Source organism: Trachurus trachurus, assembly GCF_905171665.1.
Source record: "Trachurus trachurus genome assembly, chromosome: 19".
NCBI classification, from domain to species: Eukaryota; Metazoa; Chordata; class Actinopteri; order Carangiformes; family Carangidae; genus Trachurus; species Trachurus trachurus.
In genome coordinates, this window is record NC_139913.1 from 3,595,913 (window position 1) to 3,616,036 (window position 20,124).

Consider the following 20,124-nt stretch of genomic DNA (forward strand, 5'->3'; position numbering starts at 1 on the left):
AAACATACTAAAACAGAGGAAAATTTCAATTTTTAAAATATATTTAAAGGTTATTATGCTTTTATTTTACTGGTCCCGCCCACTTGAAATTAAATTGTGCTGTTTGTGGCCCCTGAACTAAATTGAGTTTGACATCCCTGTTTTAGAGAAACTATTTCCATCTCCCAGATTGTAGATTGTAGAATGCAGCGGGACCGTGCTTTTACTTTGAAACATGTCACCACACCGGAAGTCTGTCGCTATGGCTACGACTTTGGTTGACTTCTATTCAGCCCGTTGCTTGGTGACGGTTCGTTCCGGTAAATGTGTGAGTCGGTGATAAGCGTCACTGCGGGGGGCGGGGCTTGGCTTTAACGGAAGAGCTGGCACCGCTTGACTCACGGGCGGAGATTAGAACCGGGCGGAGAGCGGGGCAGAGTGAAGGCGGTGGCCGAGCAGAGCGCATCGCGACCGGGGAGAAACATGTTGTCGCTGTGGGTCTCATGGAGTAAGTTCTTCACTTTAATCACATTATTGCTGTGTTTTATATTAATAATGGAGAAGTTGTTGAGCAGAGCAAATATCTTTAACGGTAAAAACAACAACAAACAAAAGTAGGTTAAATATGAAAACTGCATGCCAGCCTCCATTTATACTGTAACGACTCTATTTTCAGAAAAACTGCATTAAAAGACTTTTTATTTTTGACATTTGTTCTGTAAAATGACTAATTAATTTATGAATTAATCAGGAGTGTCGATGTTTGCAGCGCAGGATTTAAAAAAAAACTGTTTAAAAGTCTTAAAACCTTCAAAATGTTTTAAAAGTCATGAATATTGTCAGTTTCCTGCTGCAGACGGAAACAACAGATTAAACCTATTTGTTTGTTTTTTACAGTAGAATAAAACCTGAGTAAAACTTGAGGTCTTTTGTTCCAGAGTCTCTGACCAATCAGCCTCAACTTCATTAAATATTTTATGAACTGTGTTAAAATGCCTGTTCTGCTGCTCATCCGTGTCGTGTTCAGAGGTTAATTAATTAGTGATGCAAAAAGGTCGAGTTTATAGGGAATTATTGACAACAAAAAAAGGGATTTATATATAAAATACATAAAGAACTCAATTCTAGATTCAATTCACTGGTAGTTATATAAGGTAAACATGTGTTAAAATTATGTTTTATATGATAAAAATGTGATTTTGTGAAGATGCATCTGACTCCACGCTCTGTGTAGATGTGTAGTATAAACTCTGTATGTGTGTGTGTGCAGTGTGTATCGTGCTCAGCTCTAGTTTGCTGTCCCATGTGGAGCGTTATGAGGTGGTCAGACCTCAAAGACTGAACCAAAGACAGAGGAGGAGCCTGGAGGAAAACCAGGTGAGTGGAGAGCAGCCTCACCTGTCAATCACCTGTCGAATATTTAACATGTCAAACAAAATCCATAGAACAACCTGGAAAGTAACTTTTAGTGCATCTATTCAGCTTCTGTGTTTACGTTTAATTAGGCCTATATGATATATTGATTGATATGTTGTCCTGTGACTGCAGCTTTACCCCGACACGGTGCAGTATGAACTGACCATTGAAGGGAAGAACCACACTATTCATCTGGAGAAGAACAAGTACGAACTGCTTTTTATTCTTTTTCCGTCAGATTAAATGTAAAATATAATTGAATATATTGTCTTATTATTATATTATTGTGTTCTATAGTGATCTGCTTGGGAGAGACTACACCGAAACTCACTATTCAGAGGACGGGAAAAGAGTGACGACGTCGCCCAATGAGGTGAGAGAGGAGGAGGAGGTTTAATATTCAAAGATATTAATCAAATTGACTGATTTAGGAGATTAAAAGTTCATGAAAATAAACATTAATATTGATGTTGTTAATCAATGACATCACATTTACTTCCAGATGTTCCTGTTTTAGCTGATCTGTTCACAGTTATTTCAATATTTCAATTAATTGTAAAGGTTTTTATTTTATTTTCATGTTTTTTGTGGCTTTTATTGTTGTTTTTATTCCAGTTTTATTGTGTTTGTGTTTACTGACATGTTCATAGTTCAACACTGTTGCTTTTAGGACCTTTTAACTTTTAGCTGTTTTCCTGAGTTAAAGCCAAGTTTTCAAAACAAGAAGTCCCCCCCAAAAAAATTGAAATAACATTAGTGTGTGTAATATTATCTTGTGAGCGTGTGTTGATCTTTATTATAAGACCCCGGGACATTATAAACCTCTGACAGCTGAGTGTGTATTGATAATACGAGTGTGAAGAATGAACTGTGTTTTCCTCTCAGGAGCTCTGTTATTACCACGGTCGAGTCCAAGGCGTCGACGACTCCTCGGTCAGCGTGGGGATCTGTTCAGGGATTAGGTAACGAAACATTTCATCTCTCTCTTTCTCTTACACACATGAAACATTTCTGAAACATTTCTTCATCTGTTGCTTCATGGTGTTTAGTAACGATGATGTTTCTGAATCAGCTTCTGTTTTTCTTAATTTCCTGTTTGATTTCTTGTTATCAGACTTTATCTGTGTCTCATTTGCCTTTATTATCTAGTTTCATTTTCCTGTTTTTTGTGAAACTGACAACGTTCAACACTGATGTAAGCGTCTTTATACCAAACTGACATGTTTAGACCTTATTTTCAAAATATTTAGATAATTTCCGTCTGTTTTCTGAGTCATATTTCATTAAAGGGATAGTTCAACATTTTGGCAAATTCACCTATTGCCATTATCCCCATAGTCATACGAGTAGGTTCATCATCACCTTTAATTATTGGTGCAAGTTAGTTTGAGATCAGCGGGGCAGAGACGTGAGCTGCTCAGTGAACACAATGGAGGTGAACGGTACAGGTCCGCTGTCCCTCATCAAACACACAATCCAACAACTCCACAACGCTCTGGTGGACAAGTTGTGACCTGCACATTCACCACGCTATGAGATAATCATGTATAATTAATGTAACATTGCGTTTTAGAGGTAAATGAAGAGACTGCTTGATGAAAAACTGTCTCCGACGGGAACGCGTATCAACGGTTTTGGATGAATTTACCTCTAAAACAACTCTGTCTCCTAATGTTACATTATTATCTCATAGCGTGGTGAATGTGCAGGTCACAACTTGTCCACCAGAGCGTTGTGGAGTTGTTGGATTGTGTATTTGATGAGGGACCTGTACCGTTCACCTCCATTGTGTTCACTGAGCAGCTCACGTCTCTGCCCCGCTGATCTCAAAACAACATGCACCGATAATTAAAGGTGATGAACCTACTGCTATGACTATAGGGATTATGGCAATAGGCAAATTTGCAAAAATGTTAAACTATCCCTTTAATAAACATTCTTTATGTTATTTTCATTAATAAACGTTCCTGTGTCCTGATTGGTGCAGGGGCTTCGTGAGAACGCGGCGGCAGCTTTACCTGATCGAGCCTCTGGGACAGACGGACGACGGCGACCACGCGGTTTACAGACAGGAGGACCTGCAGGTCAAAGGTCGCCCCGGCTGCGGCTCCACCTCCAACGCCACCACCACCACGCTGTACGACCACGACCACGACCAGGACCAGGACCAGGACTGGAAACCTCGTGCCGCTGGACTCTACAAGACCAGAGCGTCGGTACGTGACATCACCACCAAGACGCCGTTTTCAAGTTTATTAAAGGGATAGTTCACCCAAAATTCAATTTTTTTTGGCTCGGGAAGTCTTTGTTAGGAGGAAACAAACTTCAAGAAAACTGTTAAAGGGATAGTTCACCAAAAATTCAAATTTCTTCAACTTTCTTCGTCCAATAAGACACACCAAAAAACATCCAAATACCTCCATAGTGCTCGTCTGTAATGTCCCTCTTGTATTGAAGCCCCGACATGAGAAATTGTTCCGCCGGTCAATGCAAATCACGCAAGATTTGCACTGACACAGGAAGAGCACTGAACCGAGACACTGGGAGCTTCCGCTACAAACAAGCTTAAAATATAGACTTATTTAATTTTTTTCGGAACAATTTCTCATGTCGGGGCTTCAATACAAGAGGGACATTACAGACGAGCAGCATGGAGGTATTTGGATGTTTTTTGGTGTGTCTTTTTGGACAAAGAAAGTTGGTATCCATTGACAACTATTATATGGACAAATACTGCTGCGCTACCCCCCCGTAACTCAGAGAAGGAACGGAGGAAAATTCTCACAGCTCTTAGTCGACATGAGGGTGAGTAGATAATGAGTGAAATTTGAATTTTTGGTGAACTATCCCTTTAACAGTTTTCTTGAAGTTTGTTTCCTCCTAACAAAGACGTCCCGAGCCAAAACAACGTCATGTTTCTATGAGGTTGGAAACACACTGATGTGTTTAATGTCCTCGTTTTCTGCAGCGTTTAATTTTCCCTTAAACTGAAATATCACAATGGAGCATTTTAAATATGTATTTACTGTTATTGTCATGTTTATTTTATGTCTAATCAGTCTGAAAACACTTCATAATTACACACTGCGACGCATTAGTGAAGCACTATTCATCATTATGAGCTCATATGATGTGTTTCATCAGATAAGAAGAGTTAAACATGTGTATAAATTACAGACTAATCAGTAGGATGAATGAGGAATTGTTTAATTACGCTGAACTAATGCTTCATAGTGTGTCGTTATTAGAAAGTGATAATCAAAGTCTGTTATTTTGTATTCATGTTATTTTTATGAGTCATGAACTATAATTAAGAAATTAATAGTTAATGAAACGCATGGGCTGTAACCACTCAAATGTTTTTATTCGATATAGCCATTGTATAAATAAAGGCTTTTTATATTATTAAAGAAGAGTGCCTTGGATTTTCCTCTTTAGACCAATGTTCCCACGTTCGTCATATGTTTTGAACCTTCTGAGCACTCTGGATTTTTTCCTTTTTTTCTTAATAGTTAATGAGTTTAAAAGTTGTTTCTCTGTTTCAGAAAACGAAATCAGAGTCGAGTCCTCAGATGTTTGTGGAGCTGTACGTGGTGGTCGACAACACTGAGGTAAATATGAACACAAACATAAACATACTGTAAATAGTGTCATTAGTCCTTTTTGCTCTGCTCCATAAATCTGACTGTGTTTGTCTCTTTTCTTCCTCCAGTATAAACGATACGGAAGTGAAACTAAGTCCCGTATCCTCGGAGTCATAAATCACGTCGACAAGGTACAACTCCTTTTTTTTTTCTTTTCTTTTTTTTTTCGTCTTGTTCTCAGTCGAAGCTCGTGTTGTTGAGTGTTTCCATGGCGCTGAGCCTTCATCTCCTCCTCCTCCTCCTCCTCCTCTGTCTGCAGCTGTACCGGCCTCTGAACATCCGCGTGCTGCTCGTCGGCCTGGAGATCTGGACGCACAAGGACATCATCGCCGTCGACGTCGACTCCGAGACGACGCTGGACCGCTTCCTGCTGTGGCGCCGGACCGACCTGCTGAAGAGCATCAGACACGACAACGCCCAGTTTGTGACGTGAGGACGAGTGTTGTAGTTGTTGTTATTTATTTTAATGTTTATTTAAAGGGATAGTATAATTTTTTTTAAGTGGGGTTGTATGATCTACAAATAGCCCCTAAGTACTTTAATTGCAGTAGAAGACTCTCTGCACTCCTCCCGTTAGCAACGCCAGCCCATAATAGCCCTGCCCAGAGATTTACAACATACAGTGTTGTGAATGGACCCAAAGAAACGGCCTATTTTCACGGCCTAAAATAGGTTTTACCTGAATTATAATATAGCAAACAATGGAACTGTGTATTTTTTTTCAGGTAAAACCTCTTTTAGGCCACGGAAATAGGCCGTTTCTTTGGGTCCATTCACAACAATGTATGTTGTAAATCTCTGGGCAGGGCTATTATGGGCTGGCGTTGCTAACGGGAGGAGTGCAGAGAGTCTTCTACTGCAATTAAAGTACTTAGGGTGCTAAAAAAATGCTAATATCCCTTTAACAGGGACGATACAACATTGCCACAGAGAATGAAAAATGTGATGCATACAAGACGTCTATAGCTTCAGCTAATTTGCAGTCTTTGTCCCTGGTCAGGCTAAAGAAGGATAAAAGATACTAAGTACCGTTACAATAAATGCAATAATACAAATACAGTGAATAATACAGTGAATAGGTATCATGAATAAATAAACACAGCTACAAAATTTAGATTAAGAAATTGCACAGATTAAATACGTTAAACATTAGTAAAATGCTGTATTGGCAGTGACTTGAGAGAAGTTAATGTTCACATTTCTGCTGCTGCTCCTTGTCGTTGTCCCACAGTTGTCTGACTTAGTAAAAATCTGTGACATCGCTTGTGTGTGTGTGTGTGTGTGTGTTGTTGTTGAACCGGTGCAGACGCCGCTTCTCTCTCTCTCTCTCTCTTATCCTGACGTCTGTTTCTTCTCTTCTCTCCACCAGCGGCATCGACTTCGCCACGGACACGGTCGGACTCGCCAACAAATTCGCCATGTGCACCGAGAACTCAGGCGGAGTCAACCAGGTGAGACGCCGACCTCTGACCCCTCCAACATCCGCAGGTGGAGCCGGTCTCTGAGCGTCTGTATGAACTTCTTCTTTTTCCTCTTCTCCTTCTTCATGTCTCCTCCACTCCAGGATCACCATGACAACGCCATCGGCCTCGCCTCCACCATCGCTCACGAGATGGGCCACAACTTCGGCCTCTCCCACGACGCGGCCGGCTGCGTGTGCGGACCGTCGTTCAGCAGCGACTGTGTGATGGCGGAAAAACTCAGGTGAGGAACAAGATGATGATGATACTAAAATAATAACTAGAAAATTTCCTCTCGGGAAATTTTGAAAGGCCCACGGGGCTAAAATTCGTACACTGTTGAGAAAAGTAATAGCACAGCGATCCCGATCAGGACGCACGTTTTGATATATAATTTGTCCTGCAACTCGAAGAGTAGCGGACCGAAAAAGCGTCCGGAAGATGAAAAATAATTCGCTTCGCCCGGGCACTGGTCCCTGCAGCTATTTCATAGCTGTTGGGACCAGTGCCCGGTGTGATTGCCCGTGGCCCTAATTATAAACACTTCATGTGCATATATATACATGTACAGTACAGCTTCTCTGAAAAACAGAGTTACTGAGTGTGTTAAACAGACAGACTCAGACTCTGTGTCGGCGTGAGATCTGCAGAGCTGAGGAGCAGGAATGTTTGGATTGTAGTTTAGTTGTTCTTGTGTTGCATGATGGGAAGGATCAAATTTCAGTTCCACAAAAAAATGCAACATAATGCGGATAAAAGTTTGTGGACACTTCAACACTGACACATTCAGTCCAGTCACTTCCTGTCGGTTTTTACTGCTGCAGACGCAACTGTGTCTCTTGTTGTTGAATGAATGAAATAAGATAAAACCCAGTCCATTAAAGGGGAATTGCTGTTTTTTACAACCTGGACCTTATTTCTAGCATAAAATACGATCATTTACTCACCCAGATAACTTTGGTGTCATTACAAGTCTTTCCGACGAAATAAGATCTAGCTGAGAGCCACGTATATCCATATAATGCGAGTCTACGGGGCAGCGCAATGCAGCTTCTAAATAACACATTATCTGCAGAGAAACTCCTTCATTTCACCAATATTTAGTTCTGATAGGCTAGTGCTATTCCCCTCTGAGTCCGGGGTTAGCTGTTATCAACACCCGGGGTCTGTAGGTTGACCTCTGACCGTAACTTGATCGTATGTTATGCTAGAAATAAGGTCCAGATTGTAAAAAAAAACGGCAATTTCCCTTCAAAAACTGAACTATCCCTTTAAATTGAGTTTTTCCTGCTGAGGACCCCCTGGTGGCCCCCCGCTGAGCCCCGGCCCCCACATAGAAAACCACTATTTTAAACCACAGTGTTTTTCCAGCCTTTATTTTCCTGTGTGATGACGATGGAGAGAAGTGGTTCTGTTGATGATGTCAACCTCAGCTCTGAATCAGACTGATGCTGCTGCAGCTGCTGCAACATCTGGTGGAAACACTGACACCAGACAGGGGTTGTTCCAGATGTGGACGACGACAACGTTGGAACGGGATAGTTCACTCAAAATTGAAATTTCACTCATTATCTCCTCCCCCTCATGTGGACTAAGGGCTGGGAGAAGTTTCAGAGTCCTCCGTGGCTTCTCTGAGTTACAGGGGGTCTCGGCGTAGCAGTGCATGTCCATATAACGGTTGCAAATGGATACCAACTGTCTTCGTAACAAAAAGACACACCAAAAAACATCCAAATGCCTCCATGCTGCTCGTATGTAATGTCCGTCTTGTATTGAAGCCCCGAAATGCGAAATTGTTCCGAAAAAAATTAAATAAGTCTATATTTCAAGCTTGTTTGTAGCGGAAACTCCTCTTACTTAGCTTCCGCTACAAACAAGCTTAAAATATAGACTTATTTAATTTTTTTCTGTAACTCAGAGAAGCCACGGAGGACTCTGAAACTTCTCCCAGCCCTTAGTCCACATGACGGTGAGTAGATAATGAGTGCAATTTAAATTTTGGGTGAACTATCCCTTTAACTGTGTTTGAGTTTCATCACTGACTCCTCTCCCTCTCCCTCTCCCTCTTTCTCTCCCTCTCTCTCGTCCTCAGGACAGGAAACCAGGCGTTCCCCGAGCTCTTCAGCAGCTGCAGCGTGGAGCAACTGTCCGACTTCCTGGAGCGAGCTCGGCCCGGCTGTCTGAGCAAACCCACCCCCCTCAAGACCGTCGCCGTGGGGCCGCGCTGTGGCAACGCCATGCTCGACCCCGGGGAGGAATGTGACTGTGGCACCGTGGAGGTAAAACACTTCACTCTGCAGCAGATGAGTCATTTTTAAGAAGCAGCAGCTCGTTTAAATAGAGAGTTTAAATATAAACCTCAGAGAGCAGAGCCGCCTGGTTTCCTGCCCGAGGTCACGGATAATAAAGGAGAGGGGGCAGCAGCAGCGCTCGGCCTCAAGGAGTCAACATAGTTTTCCTGTGCGCTCAGCGTGTTGGCAGAGATTTCAATCTGGACTCCACACTCGACTCATGTTTCATCATCGCTGCTGTTTGTTTTAAAGGGAAAGTTCAACATTTTAGCAAATTCTTCTATCACCATAATCCCTATAGTCATAGCAGTAGGTTTGTTACCTTTAATTGTAATTGGTGCAAGCTATTTTTACGGCGGAGCAGAGCCGTGAGCTGCTCAGAGCTACGCTACGGAGGCTCATGGGATTTCTTGGTTTCCCTCATCAAACTCATCAAATACACAATCCAACAACTCCACAACGCTCTGGTGGACAAGTTGTGACCTGCACATTCACCACGCTATGAGATAATAACACAACGTTACCACACAGAGTTGTTTTAGAGGGAAATACAGAGAGAAAACTGCCCCCGACGGGAATGTACATCAGCGGTTTTGCATGAATTTGCCTCTAAAACAACTCTGTCTGGTAACGTTGTGTTATTATCTCATAGTGTGGTGAATGTGCAGGTCACAACTTGTCCACCAGAGTGTTGTGGAGTTGTTGGATTGTGTATTTGATGAGTTTGATGAGGGAAACCAAGAAATCCCATGAGCCTCCGTAGCGTAGCTCTGAGCAGCTCACGGCTCTGCTCCGCCGTTCTAAAAATAGCTTGCACCGACAATTAAAGGTAACGAACCTGCTGCTATGACTATAGGGATCATGGCAATGGGCCAATTTGCCAAAATGTTGAACTATCCCTTTAACATCTGATGTTTTTCCAGGAATGCAGGAACTCTTGTTGTGACGCCGCGACCTGTCGCCTCACTGAAGGATCCCAGTGCGCTCACGGACGGTGCTGTGAAAACTGTCAGGTAGGTTCAGCCCCTGAACTCAACGGTTGTTCTGTTCCTTTAAAATATAAAAATACACTTGTATGTAGCTCAACCTGCTTCTCAGGACTCAGATATTCACTGACAGATTGAACAGATGTTTCTATCCTATCTATCCAGTTCTATGTGCAAACAGTTTCCAGATGTTTGTTTGGAGAAGAATAAGCAGCTCTGGCCGATTTAAAGACGAGACGACTTCATTATATCTCACTTATCTAAAGTCATTTGCTCTTAAAGAAGAAGGTTCTGGGTTCAGTGGGTTCAGGGATGGGTTTAGTTGACTGATATGAAGTCATTTGACCTAAAAACCAGAGTTTCTTCTTGTTTTACTGATTAAAGTTGATTTATTCCTGGACTGAACAAACTCATTTTTACATTTCCAGTCATGTAAAACGAGCTCGCTGCATAAACAGACGATTTCATGAGTATTCAGTCTTGTTTTAATTCCTGTACGTCAGTGAATCGTTTCTACACTTTGAACAACGACTGTCCAGATGTTTGACCTTTAAACCTGCAGCTTTATAAAGTTGTCACAAAAAATTCACAAAAAACAATCGGAGCCAGATTTCCTGAGGCCGGTGGGTGTTGCTGTTCGAGTCCGACCACGGTGAAGGTCGCTCGGACTCGCCTCGCCTCGCTGCCGGTTAATGACTGTGGCTGGTTTAATGACTGCAGCTCAGTAATAACAGGAAACAGAGAGCCGAGCGACTCGCTACATCCTTCCTCAGATGAGACGTTTGGCGTGCAGGTCACCACCGAGCGCCACATCTCCCTCTCCTCACCGCGTCATGTCAACGTCAATTTATTTATATAGCACATTTCATATGACAAGCATAAACTCAGTGTGCTTCAGAATAAAAGCAAGATGCAATACATGTGAGTACATATTAAAACAGAAGCCAATGTGTTAAAGACAGACAAACAAACAAAAAATAAACGAATTAAAAGCTTGCAAGAACAAGTATGTTTTAAAGGGATAGTTCAACATTTTGGCAAATTGGCCCATTGCCATAATCGCTATAGTCATAGCAGTAGGTTTGTTACCTTTAATTGTCGGTGTAAGCTATTTTTAGAACGGAGGAGCGGAGCGGCAGGCTTCTCAGAGCTACGCTACGGAGGCTCATGGGATTTCTTAGTTTTCCTCATCAAACTCATCAAATACACAATCCAACAACTCAAAAACGCTCTGGTGGACAAGTTGTGACCTGCACATTCACCACGCTATGAGATAATAACACAACGTTACCAGACAGAGTTGTTTTAGAGGGAAATTCATGCAAAACTGCTGATGCATTTTATCAGCAAGCAGAGTCTGTATTTACCCTGTATTTCCCTCGAAAACGGCTCCGTTTCGTAACGTCCCATTATTATCTCATAGTGTGGTGAATGTGCAGGTCACAACTTGTCCACCAGAGCGTTGTGGAGTTGTTGGATTGTGTATTTGATGAGTTTGATGAGGGAAACCAAGAAATCCCATGAGCCTCCGTAGCGTAGCTCTGAGCAGCTCACGACTCTGCTCCGCCGTTCTAAAAACAGCTTGCACCGACAAATAAAGGTAACAAACCTACTGCTATGACTATAGGGTTTATGGCAATGGGCCAATTTGCCAAAGTGTTGAACTATCCCTTTAAGATTACACTTAAAAGAAGATGTTGTTGCAGATGAGCGGAGTTGAATGGGTAAAGAGTTCCATAGTGTTGTACCATAACAACTAAAAACACCTTGAGCTGATTTTGAATGTATACGTGGTATATTGAGAAGAGATTTACATGAAGATCTGAGGTATCTGTCAGAAACATAGGGAGGGGCAGCACCATTAAGAGATTTAAAAACAACAAGTGAAATTTTAAAATCAATTCTTTATGTGTCTTGTGCTTTCATTAACCTTCAGTTCCGAGGCGCTGGGATCTGCAGGAACTCGGTCAGCGACTGCGACCTGCCCGAGTTCTGCACCGGCCTGTCGGGGGACTGTCCCGAAGACGCCTTCGAGATGAACGGGAAACCGTGCAGCGACCAGGGGGACGGGTACTGTCACGACGGCCAGTGTCCCACACACGAGCAGCACTGCTGGAGGCTGTTCGGAACAGGTAACCGTAGCAACGTGATGGTTTACACACATGACAGCTACTTTGATTTAGTGAATTGAATTGAATTGAATTGAATTGAATTTATTTATTTATTTCGGTATATACACTGAAAAAACTTATTTCTTGTCAAAATGTCTCATTTCTAGTCTAAACTAATCTCTTTCCACTTAAAATAAGACTCATCACCCAAAAATGAACTTGTTTTTAGATCATTTTCACTTGTTTCAAACTAATTTTCAATTGAAATAAGTAGAAAAATCTGCCAGTGAAAGCAAGTTTTTTGTGCTTGTAATAAGAAAGAAAAACTTCAGATTTTTCTACTTATTTCAAGTGGAAAATTTGCTTGAAAAAAGTAAAAAAGTGTATAAAAACAAGCTACTTTTTTTTAAATGTGATGAGTCTTATTTTAAGTAGAATGAGATTTATTTAGACTAGAAATGACATTTTGACTAGAAATAAGACAAATATTCTTGGTAAGATTTTGAATTTTTGCAGACAGTGATTTTTTTTACAGTAGTTCGAGTCTTTGGTTTCTCAAGTAATAGCGGTCTTCTCAGGTTATAACTGGAATCCTTCATTTTAAACAGATTCTGGATATATTGAGGAAGAAGTTTATTTTTTGCTTTGTACATGGTTTGTATTGTAATGTAATCAACTAAGTTCCTGAATTTCAAAATGTTCAAGCGACTAAATAGTGAATGAAAATGATGAGACAATATGTCAGAGGTGTGAAGATCTATTCTGTAAACGCTGGATGTCGTCTCCTCAGGGGCGCGGGTGGGACCGGACATGTGCTTCAACCTGAACGAACGTGGCCTGGAAGGAGCCAACTGTGGGAGGAGCAGGTTCGGCAACGGCTTCACGCCGTGTTTACAGCAGTACGTATCAGAGAGGGAGGGGGAGGGGCTGTTCAAATATTTAATTGTAATTAATCAGAGCCCAAAGTTAATTATGATTAATCACATTTTTTTTTTATTCAGTCGGATTCTTCTCCAATGTTTAATAATGAACAAATGTGCTGCTTTAATCAAATGTAACTTTATTATACATGAACCAAAAACAATTACAGATTTTGTCCAGAAACCTTCAAAAGCCATTAAAGCAGCAGCTGTTTAATTTCTTTCTTTCTTTCTTTCTTTCTTTCTTTCTTTCTTTCTTTCTTTCTTTCTTTCTTTTTCTTTGTAGAAACTCCAAGTGTGGATCTATATTTTGTGGCGGAGGCGGCTATCCCATCACAGGTAAAGGAGGGAGCTACCCGGTGTTCGGCATCGAGTGTAAACTCGCCGTGGACGACGACAAGAGCCGGAACATGGACATGGTGCCCAAAGGAACCAAATGTGGCGACAACAAGGTACAAACATTTATTCACCATCACTGCGTGTGTGTGTGTGAACTGCTGCTCACTCATGCAGGTATAGTATATATGTGTGTTAGGGCTGGGGCGATACGCTTTGCCGATTCGATTTAAATTGCGATTCTACGATATTGCAGATTTTCTTGATTTTTAATCTGCATTTTTAACACCAGTGAAACAGTTGAATGATTATGATTGTCAACAGACTATTCCAGGAACCATATTTCCCCCCAAAAATACACATCACATGTTTAGTCAGCAGCAATATATATGTTTACTCTCTTTTCAAAAGCCTGGACTGCAAAAAAGAGGCAAAAATAATAGAGTATAGAAAAAACAGGCTTCTGAAACCTTTCTGACAAAATGAGATATAGACTGAGGTAAACTGCTACATTTATCTGCACACAAACACTGTAGGAGCCTATAAATTAACATACTCCATTATAAAGTCAACTTAAACCTGGACTCTCTGTATGTATGTAAAAAAGGAACAAATGTACATTGCACAATGTTAAAAAAATAGATAAATAAATTGTCATGTTTATGTGAATTTGTCTGCTGTATTTGTGTTGTTTCCTCCCCATCAGTGTTTTGAGAATAGCTCACTACCTCATATTTAAGTTAAGCTTTATTGTGATAGGCCAGTTTGGTCACATGACAGTTCAGAGTTTGAGCGGGAAAATGCATAGCCTCTAGCTACTATACGCGGTCTGCTTGCAGCTTCAGCTGGTATCTTTTTCCTCCCGCTGCTTGTGTCTAGGAAATTATCGCTTGTAAGTATTGTCCACCATTCTTAGTTAATTATGACCTTACACAGATTTCAATAGTGTACTGTAAATATTGAAATATTATAAAAACGTTTGTTTTATTCACATGTAGCTACATTGTGCTAACATTGTGCTAACATTGTGCTAACATTGTGCTAACGTTGTGCTAATGTTGAGCTAACGCTACGCTAATGCTAAGCTAACGATTAGCCTACAGCTATTTGTATTATCATTCATGTGAATGCATTATGTTGGCTTTGTAACAATACAGTAATTGTCATTTTTTCTGTATCATTTCAGTTTTACAAAAAATATGTTTCAAGACCTCAGTAAAGGCTCTTCAACTTCATTCACGCCTCTGAGTTTCTCTTGGAGCTTGTTCGCTATCTGTCAATTTGTGTAGTCACACACTGAGGACAGAATAGTAAAAAAGCGTCATCACAGCAGGCACTACAGCTTCAAGGAAAGAAAGGTACTGTGCAAGCTCAACGCCTCACTCCCAAACGTCTCCATATTCACCTCTTCTCATACATCCTTGGAGAAGCTCAATCCATGATGTCACATGCTAGTGAAGCCAGACAGGATCACTCACCCGACAAAGATTATGATGTTACAGAAAAGGATGCTGCAGCCAAAGCAAAATCACAGGGTTCTGCCTCCTCCACCTCATCTTATTTTTCCTCAGCTAGCAAGAAAGCAGCCAAAGCCCGTGCTAAAGCCGAAGCTGTACGTGCAATGGCTCCTTTCGTCCAGCGAGAAGCTGAATTAAAAATAGCAGAGGCTCGTCTAGCTGCTGAGTCGAAGGTGGAAGAAGCCCGTCTAGCTGCAGATGTGAAAGTCAAAGAGGCACGCATAATCGCTGAATTGGCAACTTTAAAACATGAGAAAGAGGTAGCTGTAGCCTTGGCAGAGGCTGAAGTCCTCGAAGCAGCAGCAGAGACGGGAGACAAAGAGGGCAGCGTGAGTCGCCGCGATTCAGTTCAGGTTGCCATGCAGCGCACCCGCGACTATGTCGAACAGCACTCCAAGTTACATCTTAGTGATGCAGAGCCTCCAGAACTTAAACCATATACTCCAACCCTGATGTCACCTGTCAAACCTGACGTCCAAACAGATGAAAAAGAGTGCACTCCTGGAGAGGACAGTGGCGCTTCTCAAGCCTTACCTAGGGGTGACGTTCCTGCAGCAAAGCAGCCTGAGAGGGCAACGCCGGTGGTTCGTCAACGCACCACGACGGACAACGACAACCACAAGGCACAGCAACCCAAAAGGCCGACGCCAGCAGTTCATCACCAACCCCCTGCTAACCCTCCCTTTGCAGAGCCAGCTGCTTTCCCTCTCAACAGGGTTTCATTACAGCCGCATACGGACGATAGGACTGGTATGAGTGATATTACAAGGTACTTAGTACGTCGCGAGCTTGTGAACTCCGGTCTCATCAAGTTCAGTGACCGCCCAGAAAGTTATTGGGCGTGGAAGTCCTCGTTCCACAATGCCATAGAAGGACTTAACTTAAGCGCAAGTGAAGAACTTGATCTCTTAACAAAGTGGTTAGGAAACCAGTCCTCAGAACATGTCAGAAGGATCCGTTCTGTGCATGTGGCTAATCCCGCTACAGGTTTAAGGATGGCTTGGGATCGCTTGGAGGAGTGTTACGGCTCCCCCGAAGTAATCGAGAGAGCGCTTTTTGAGAGAATTGAGAACTTCCCTAGAATCGGTCCCAAGGACGCTTTAAAGCTCAGGGAACTGGGAGACCTGTTAAGGGAGTTAGAGTCCGCCAAGTCTGAGGGTTACCTACCTGGTCTCTCATACCTGGATACCGCCAGGGGAGTCAACCCCATCGTGGGAAAGTTACCATACAGTCTGCAAGAGAGGTGGTTGGCTCACGGTTCTTTGTACAAGGAGCAGCACAATGTATCCTTTCCTCCATTTGCCTTCTTCACAGACTTCGTATGTAACGAAGCACGCAGAAGAAACGACCCTAGCTTCACACTCTCAGCTCTCCCTGTAGTCTCATCGAACAGTCCTCACAGATTCTCCACAGATTCGTCAAAGCCTGAACGAATGGAAAGAAGATCAGGATACTTCAAAAGTCAAGTGTCCGCTCACAAAACGGAAGTAGCATTGCAACACTCAACGTTTCAGTCAGACAGTTTCAGCAGCAAGCCAAGTGACATCAACAGGCAATGCCCCATCCACAAAAAACCCCATTCTTTAAGAAAGTGCAGAGGGTTTCGAAGCAAACCGCTTGAAGAGCGCAAGGCTTTTCTTAAAGAGAACGGCATCTGCTTTAGGTGTTGCTCTTCTACTGCTCACTTCGCTAAGAACTGTGAAGTGGCCTTGAAGTGCAAGGAATGTGAGAGCGACGGCCACATCGCTGCACTACACCCTGGACCTGCTCCATGGGACGTAAGAGACCCCTCCGTAGAGCATGGCGGGGAGGGTGAAGGACAGGCACCTCAGTCAGCGGTCACATCCAGGTGCACAGATGTTTGTGACAGAGGTAAGGAACCTAGATCTTGTTCTAAGATCTGCTTAGTGAGAGTCTATCCCAATGCACACCAAGACAAAGCCATTAAGGTTTACGTTATTTTGGACGATCAAAGTAACAAGTCATTGGCTCGGTCCGAATTCTTTGATCACTTCCAAATTGAAGGGTTAGAGTCGCCATATACACTGCACACGTGCGCAGGTACCACTGAAACATCGGGGAGAAGAGCTACAGGGTTTATGGTGGAGTCATTGGACGGAACGACAAGAGTGGTGCTTCCCACACTCATTGAGTGTAATCACATGCCAGACGATCGGTCGGAGATCCCGACACCTGCAGCTGCGCAGCACCATGCTCACCTGAAGTCCATAGCCCATAAGATTCCACATCTTGATTCAGAGGCTCAGATACTGCTTCTCCTAGGACGCGACGTCCTCCAGGTTCATAAGGTCAGAGAGCATCGTAATGGTCCTCCCAAAGCCCCGTACGCTCAGAGACTAGACCTTGGCTGGGTCGTCGTTGGCAATGTCTGCCTGGGTTCAGCCCACAAGCCAGAGGCTGTCACTTCCTTTCGGACCAACGTACTGGAAAATGGGCGCCCGTCCATCCTTTCTCCATGTCCTAAGCACCTGAAAGTGAAGGAAAAGTTCAGCAACCCAGTCCTTGATGACTGCAGCCTCGGCAGCTCAATCTTTGAAAGAACCAAGGATGATGATAAGGTGGGTCCCTCCATTGAAGACAGGCTATTCCTGGAGCTCATGGATAGAGAGATGGTCATGGACAACACGAATAGTTGGGTGGCACCTCTTCCATTTCGATCCCCTCGGCAACGGCTCCCAAACAATCGAGAGCAGGCTCTTGGTCGCCTTACTTCTCTTCAACGCACCCTAGAAAGAAAGCCTCAGATGAAAGCTCACTTTCTGAGCTTCATGCAGAAGATTTTTGATCACGACCAGGCAGAGTTAGCTCCACCACGGTCAGAGGGAGATGAGCGATGGTACCTGCCCATCTTTGGTGTATACCACCCTCGTAAGCCAACTCAAATCAGAGTTGTCTTTGACTCCAGTGCCCAGTATAGTGGCGTCTCGTTGAACGACGTGTTACTTACTGGCCCGGATTTGAACAATAGCTTGCTCGGAGTCTTGCTGCGTTTTCGAAGAGAGCCGGTGGCTGTGATAGCGGACATTGAGCAAATGTTTCACAGCTTTATCGTCAGAGAAGACCATCGAGACTTTCTCCGGTTCCTTTGGTTTAAGCACAACAACCCCGACAACGAAATCGTCGAGTACAGAATGAGGGTCCATGTATTCGGCAACAGCCCGTCACCGGCCGTTGCCATCTATGGTCTTCGTCGTGCGGCACAACATGGAGAAAGTGAATACGGCACAGACGCCAGACACTTTGTTGAGCGCGACTTCTATGTCGACGACGGCCTGAAGTCCCTTTCATCAGCAGCTGAGGCTATCGACCTGCTTACGAGGACACAAGAGATGCTTTCTGCCTCGAACTTGCGGCTCCATAAGATCGCGTCAAACGACCCTGAAGTCTTGGAGGCCTTCCTTCCAGAAGACCATGCGAAGGGTCTCCAGAATCTGGATTTCGATGACAGCGCAGACTTCATCCAACGTAGCTTAGGGCTCAGTTGGGATCTCAAACATGACCTTTTCACTTTCAGAGTGGCTCCTACAGAGAAACCTTTCACACGCAGAGGGGTTCTAGCCACTGTGAACAGTCTCTTTGACCCTCTTGGACTCGTTGCACCGGTTGTCATTCAGGGGAAGTTCATACTGCGTGAACTTACCAGCGGCGAGATCCTTGACTGGGACAGCCCTCTTCCAGACGAAAAGGAAGCTGAGTGGAGATTGTGGGAAAGCTCCTTGCAAAGTCTGAGTGACTTCAAGATCCCGAGAGCCTACACTCCTGCAACCCTTACCACAGCCCGCAGGAAGGAACTCCACATCTTCTGTGACGCCTCGGTGAAAGCTATCGCTGCTGTGGCTTACCTCAAGGTGGTCGACAATGATGGAAAGTGTCACACAGGCTTTGTCCTAGGGAAAGCGAAACTCGCTCCTGCAGCTGCCCACACTGTCCCAAGGCTGGAGCTGGGTGCAGCTGTATTGGCAGTAGAAATCGCGGAGTTAGCAGAAAGTGAGTTAGACATCAGCCTAGACTCCTTGCGATTCTACACAGACAGCAAGGTTGTCTTAGGATACATATATAACCAGACCAGACGGTTTTATGTGTATGTTTCCAACAGAGTACAGCGGATCAGGAAGTCCACCAAACCTGAGCAGTGGCACTACGTGTGCACCACACAGAATCCGGCAGATCACGCCACTCGATCTGTATCGGCAGCTGAGCTTCCTAACACAACTTGGCTCACTGGGCCCCCTTTCTTGACTCTACCGGAAGGAGTGTCCACTTCAGAAGAAGAGCCATACGACCTCATCACTCCAGATCTTGACACTGAGGTGCGTTCTCATGCTACCACGCTCTCTGTTCCTTCCACTTACCTGGGATGTCATCGGTTTGAGCGGTTCTCATCTTGGACATCTTTGGTGCGAGCCATAGCATTACTGACGCACATCACTCAGTCCCAAGGGAGTGCTGTTATGGCCAAGCATGAGGATTGCAATGGCTGGCATCGATGCAAAGGGCCTCGCACAGCAGAAGAGCTGCGCAAAGCAGAAACTCTCATCATAAGGTGCATACAAAGAGAGACCTACAGCAAAGAGTTCTCTTGTCTGGCCGCCGGGAGGAACATCTCGAAAGACAGCCCTCTGAGAAAACTGAACCCCTACGTGGATGAAGATGGCCTTCTAAGAATAGGAGGTAGGCTCAACCAGTCGGCACTCGACGCAGGAGAAAAGCTGCCTCTCGTCATACCAGGCCGCAGCCACATTGCAACGCTGCTTGTGAGGCATTACCACGAAAAGGTTAAACACCAAGGTCGTGTTTTTACCGAAGGATCCATCCGCTCAGCAGGGTTCTGGATTGTTGGGGCCAGGAAATGTATCAACGGTATTCTTCACAAATGCATCAGGTGTAACAAACTTCGAGGGAGAGCTGCTGAGCAGAAGATGGCAGATCTGCCTCCTGATCGCCTGAATACAGAGCCACCTTTCACCTACGTGGGACTTGATGTGTTTGGCCCTTGGGTCATTACCACAAGACGCACCCGAGGAGGTCAAGCTAATAGCAAAAGGTGGGCTGTCCTTTTCACGTGCATGAGCACACGTGCTGTGCACATAGAGTTGATAGAGGCGATGGACACTTCAAGTTTCATTAACGCCTTGCGTCGCTTCTTTGCTCTGCGGGGACCCGCTAAGCAAATCCGTTCCGACTGTGGAACCAATTTCACAGGCGCCTGCAAGGAATTGCACATACTCCTCACGGATCCTGAAGAACCCAATGTCAGGAAGTACTTGGGTGAAGAAGGCTGCACTTGGGTTTTCAATCCTCCCCACTCCTCCCATATGGGGGGAGTTTGGGAGCGGATGATTGGCATCTCCAGACGGATATTGAACTCCATGCTCATGCAAACCAGCCCTTCACGTCTCACTCATGAGGTGTTGTCAACTTTGATGGCAGAGGTCACTGCGAT

At 43.9% G+C, this 20,124-nt stretch overlaps 1 protein-coding gene across 1 annotated transcript in view; it reads left to right on the forward strand.

Annotated features, from left to right (window-relative positions):
- Positions 1 to 423: 423 nt before the first annotated feature.
- Positions 424 to 20,124, forward strand: part of adam8b (ADAM metallopeptidase domain 8b) — a gene marked incomplete at its 3' end in the record, with an annotated part of 30,614 nt that continues 10,913 nt past the window's right edge. The window contains exons 1-16 of the mRNA XM_083994818.1: positions 424 to 487; positions 1,250 to 1,356; positions 1,528 to 1,601; positions 1,693 to 1,768; positions 2,281 to 2,357; positions 3,383 to 3,611; positions 4,941 to 5,006; positions 5,108 to 5,170; positions 5,299 to 5,468; positions 6,409 to 6,490; positions 6,604 to 6,743; positions 8,592 to 8,778; positions 9,714 to 9,803; positions 11,713 to 11,908; positions 12,678 to 12,786; positions 13,094 to 13,259. Of these exons, the coding sequence (XP_083850944.1) occupies positions 463 to 487; positions 1,250 to 1,356; positions 1,528 to 1,601; positions 1,693 to 1,768; positions 2,281 to 2,357; positions 3,383 to 3,611; positions 4,941 to 5,006; positions 5,108 to 5,170; positions 5,299 to 5,468; positions 6,409 to 6,490; positions 6,604 to 6,743; positions 8,592 to 8,778; positions 9,714 to 9,803; positions 11,713 to 11,908; positions 12,678 to 12,786; positions 13,094 to 13,259 (1,857 nt within the window). The 5' untranslated portion in view covers positions 424 to 462. The remainder of the gene's footprint in view (positions 488 to 1,249; positions 1,357 to 1,527; positions 1,602 to 1,692; positions 1,769 to 2,280; positions 2,358 to 3,382; positions 3,612 to 4,940; positions 5,007 to 5,107; positions 5,171 to 5,298; positions 5,469 to 6,408; positions 6,491 to 6,603; positions 6,744 to 8,591; positions 8,779 to 9,713; positions 9,804 to 11,712; positions 11,909 to 12,677; positions 12,787 to 13,093; positions 13,260 to 20,124) is intronic.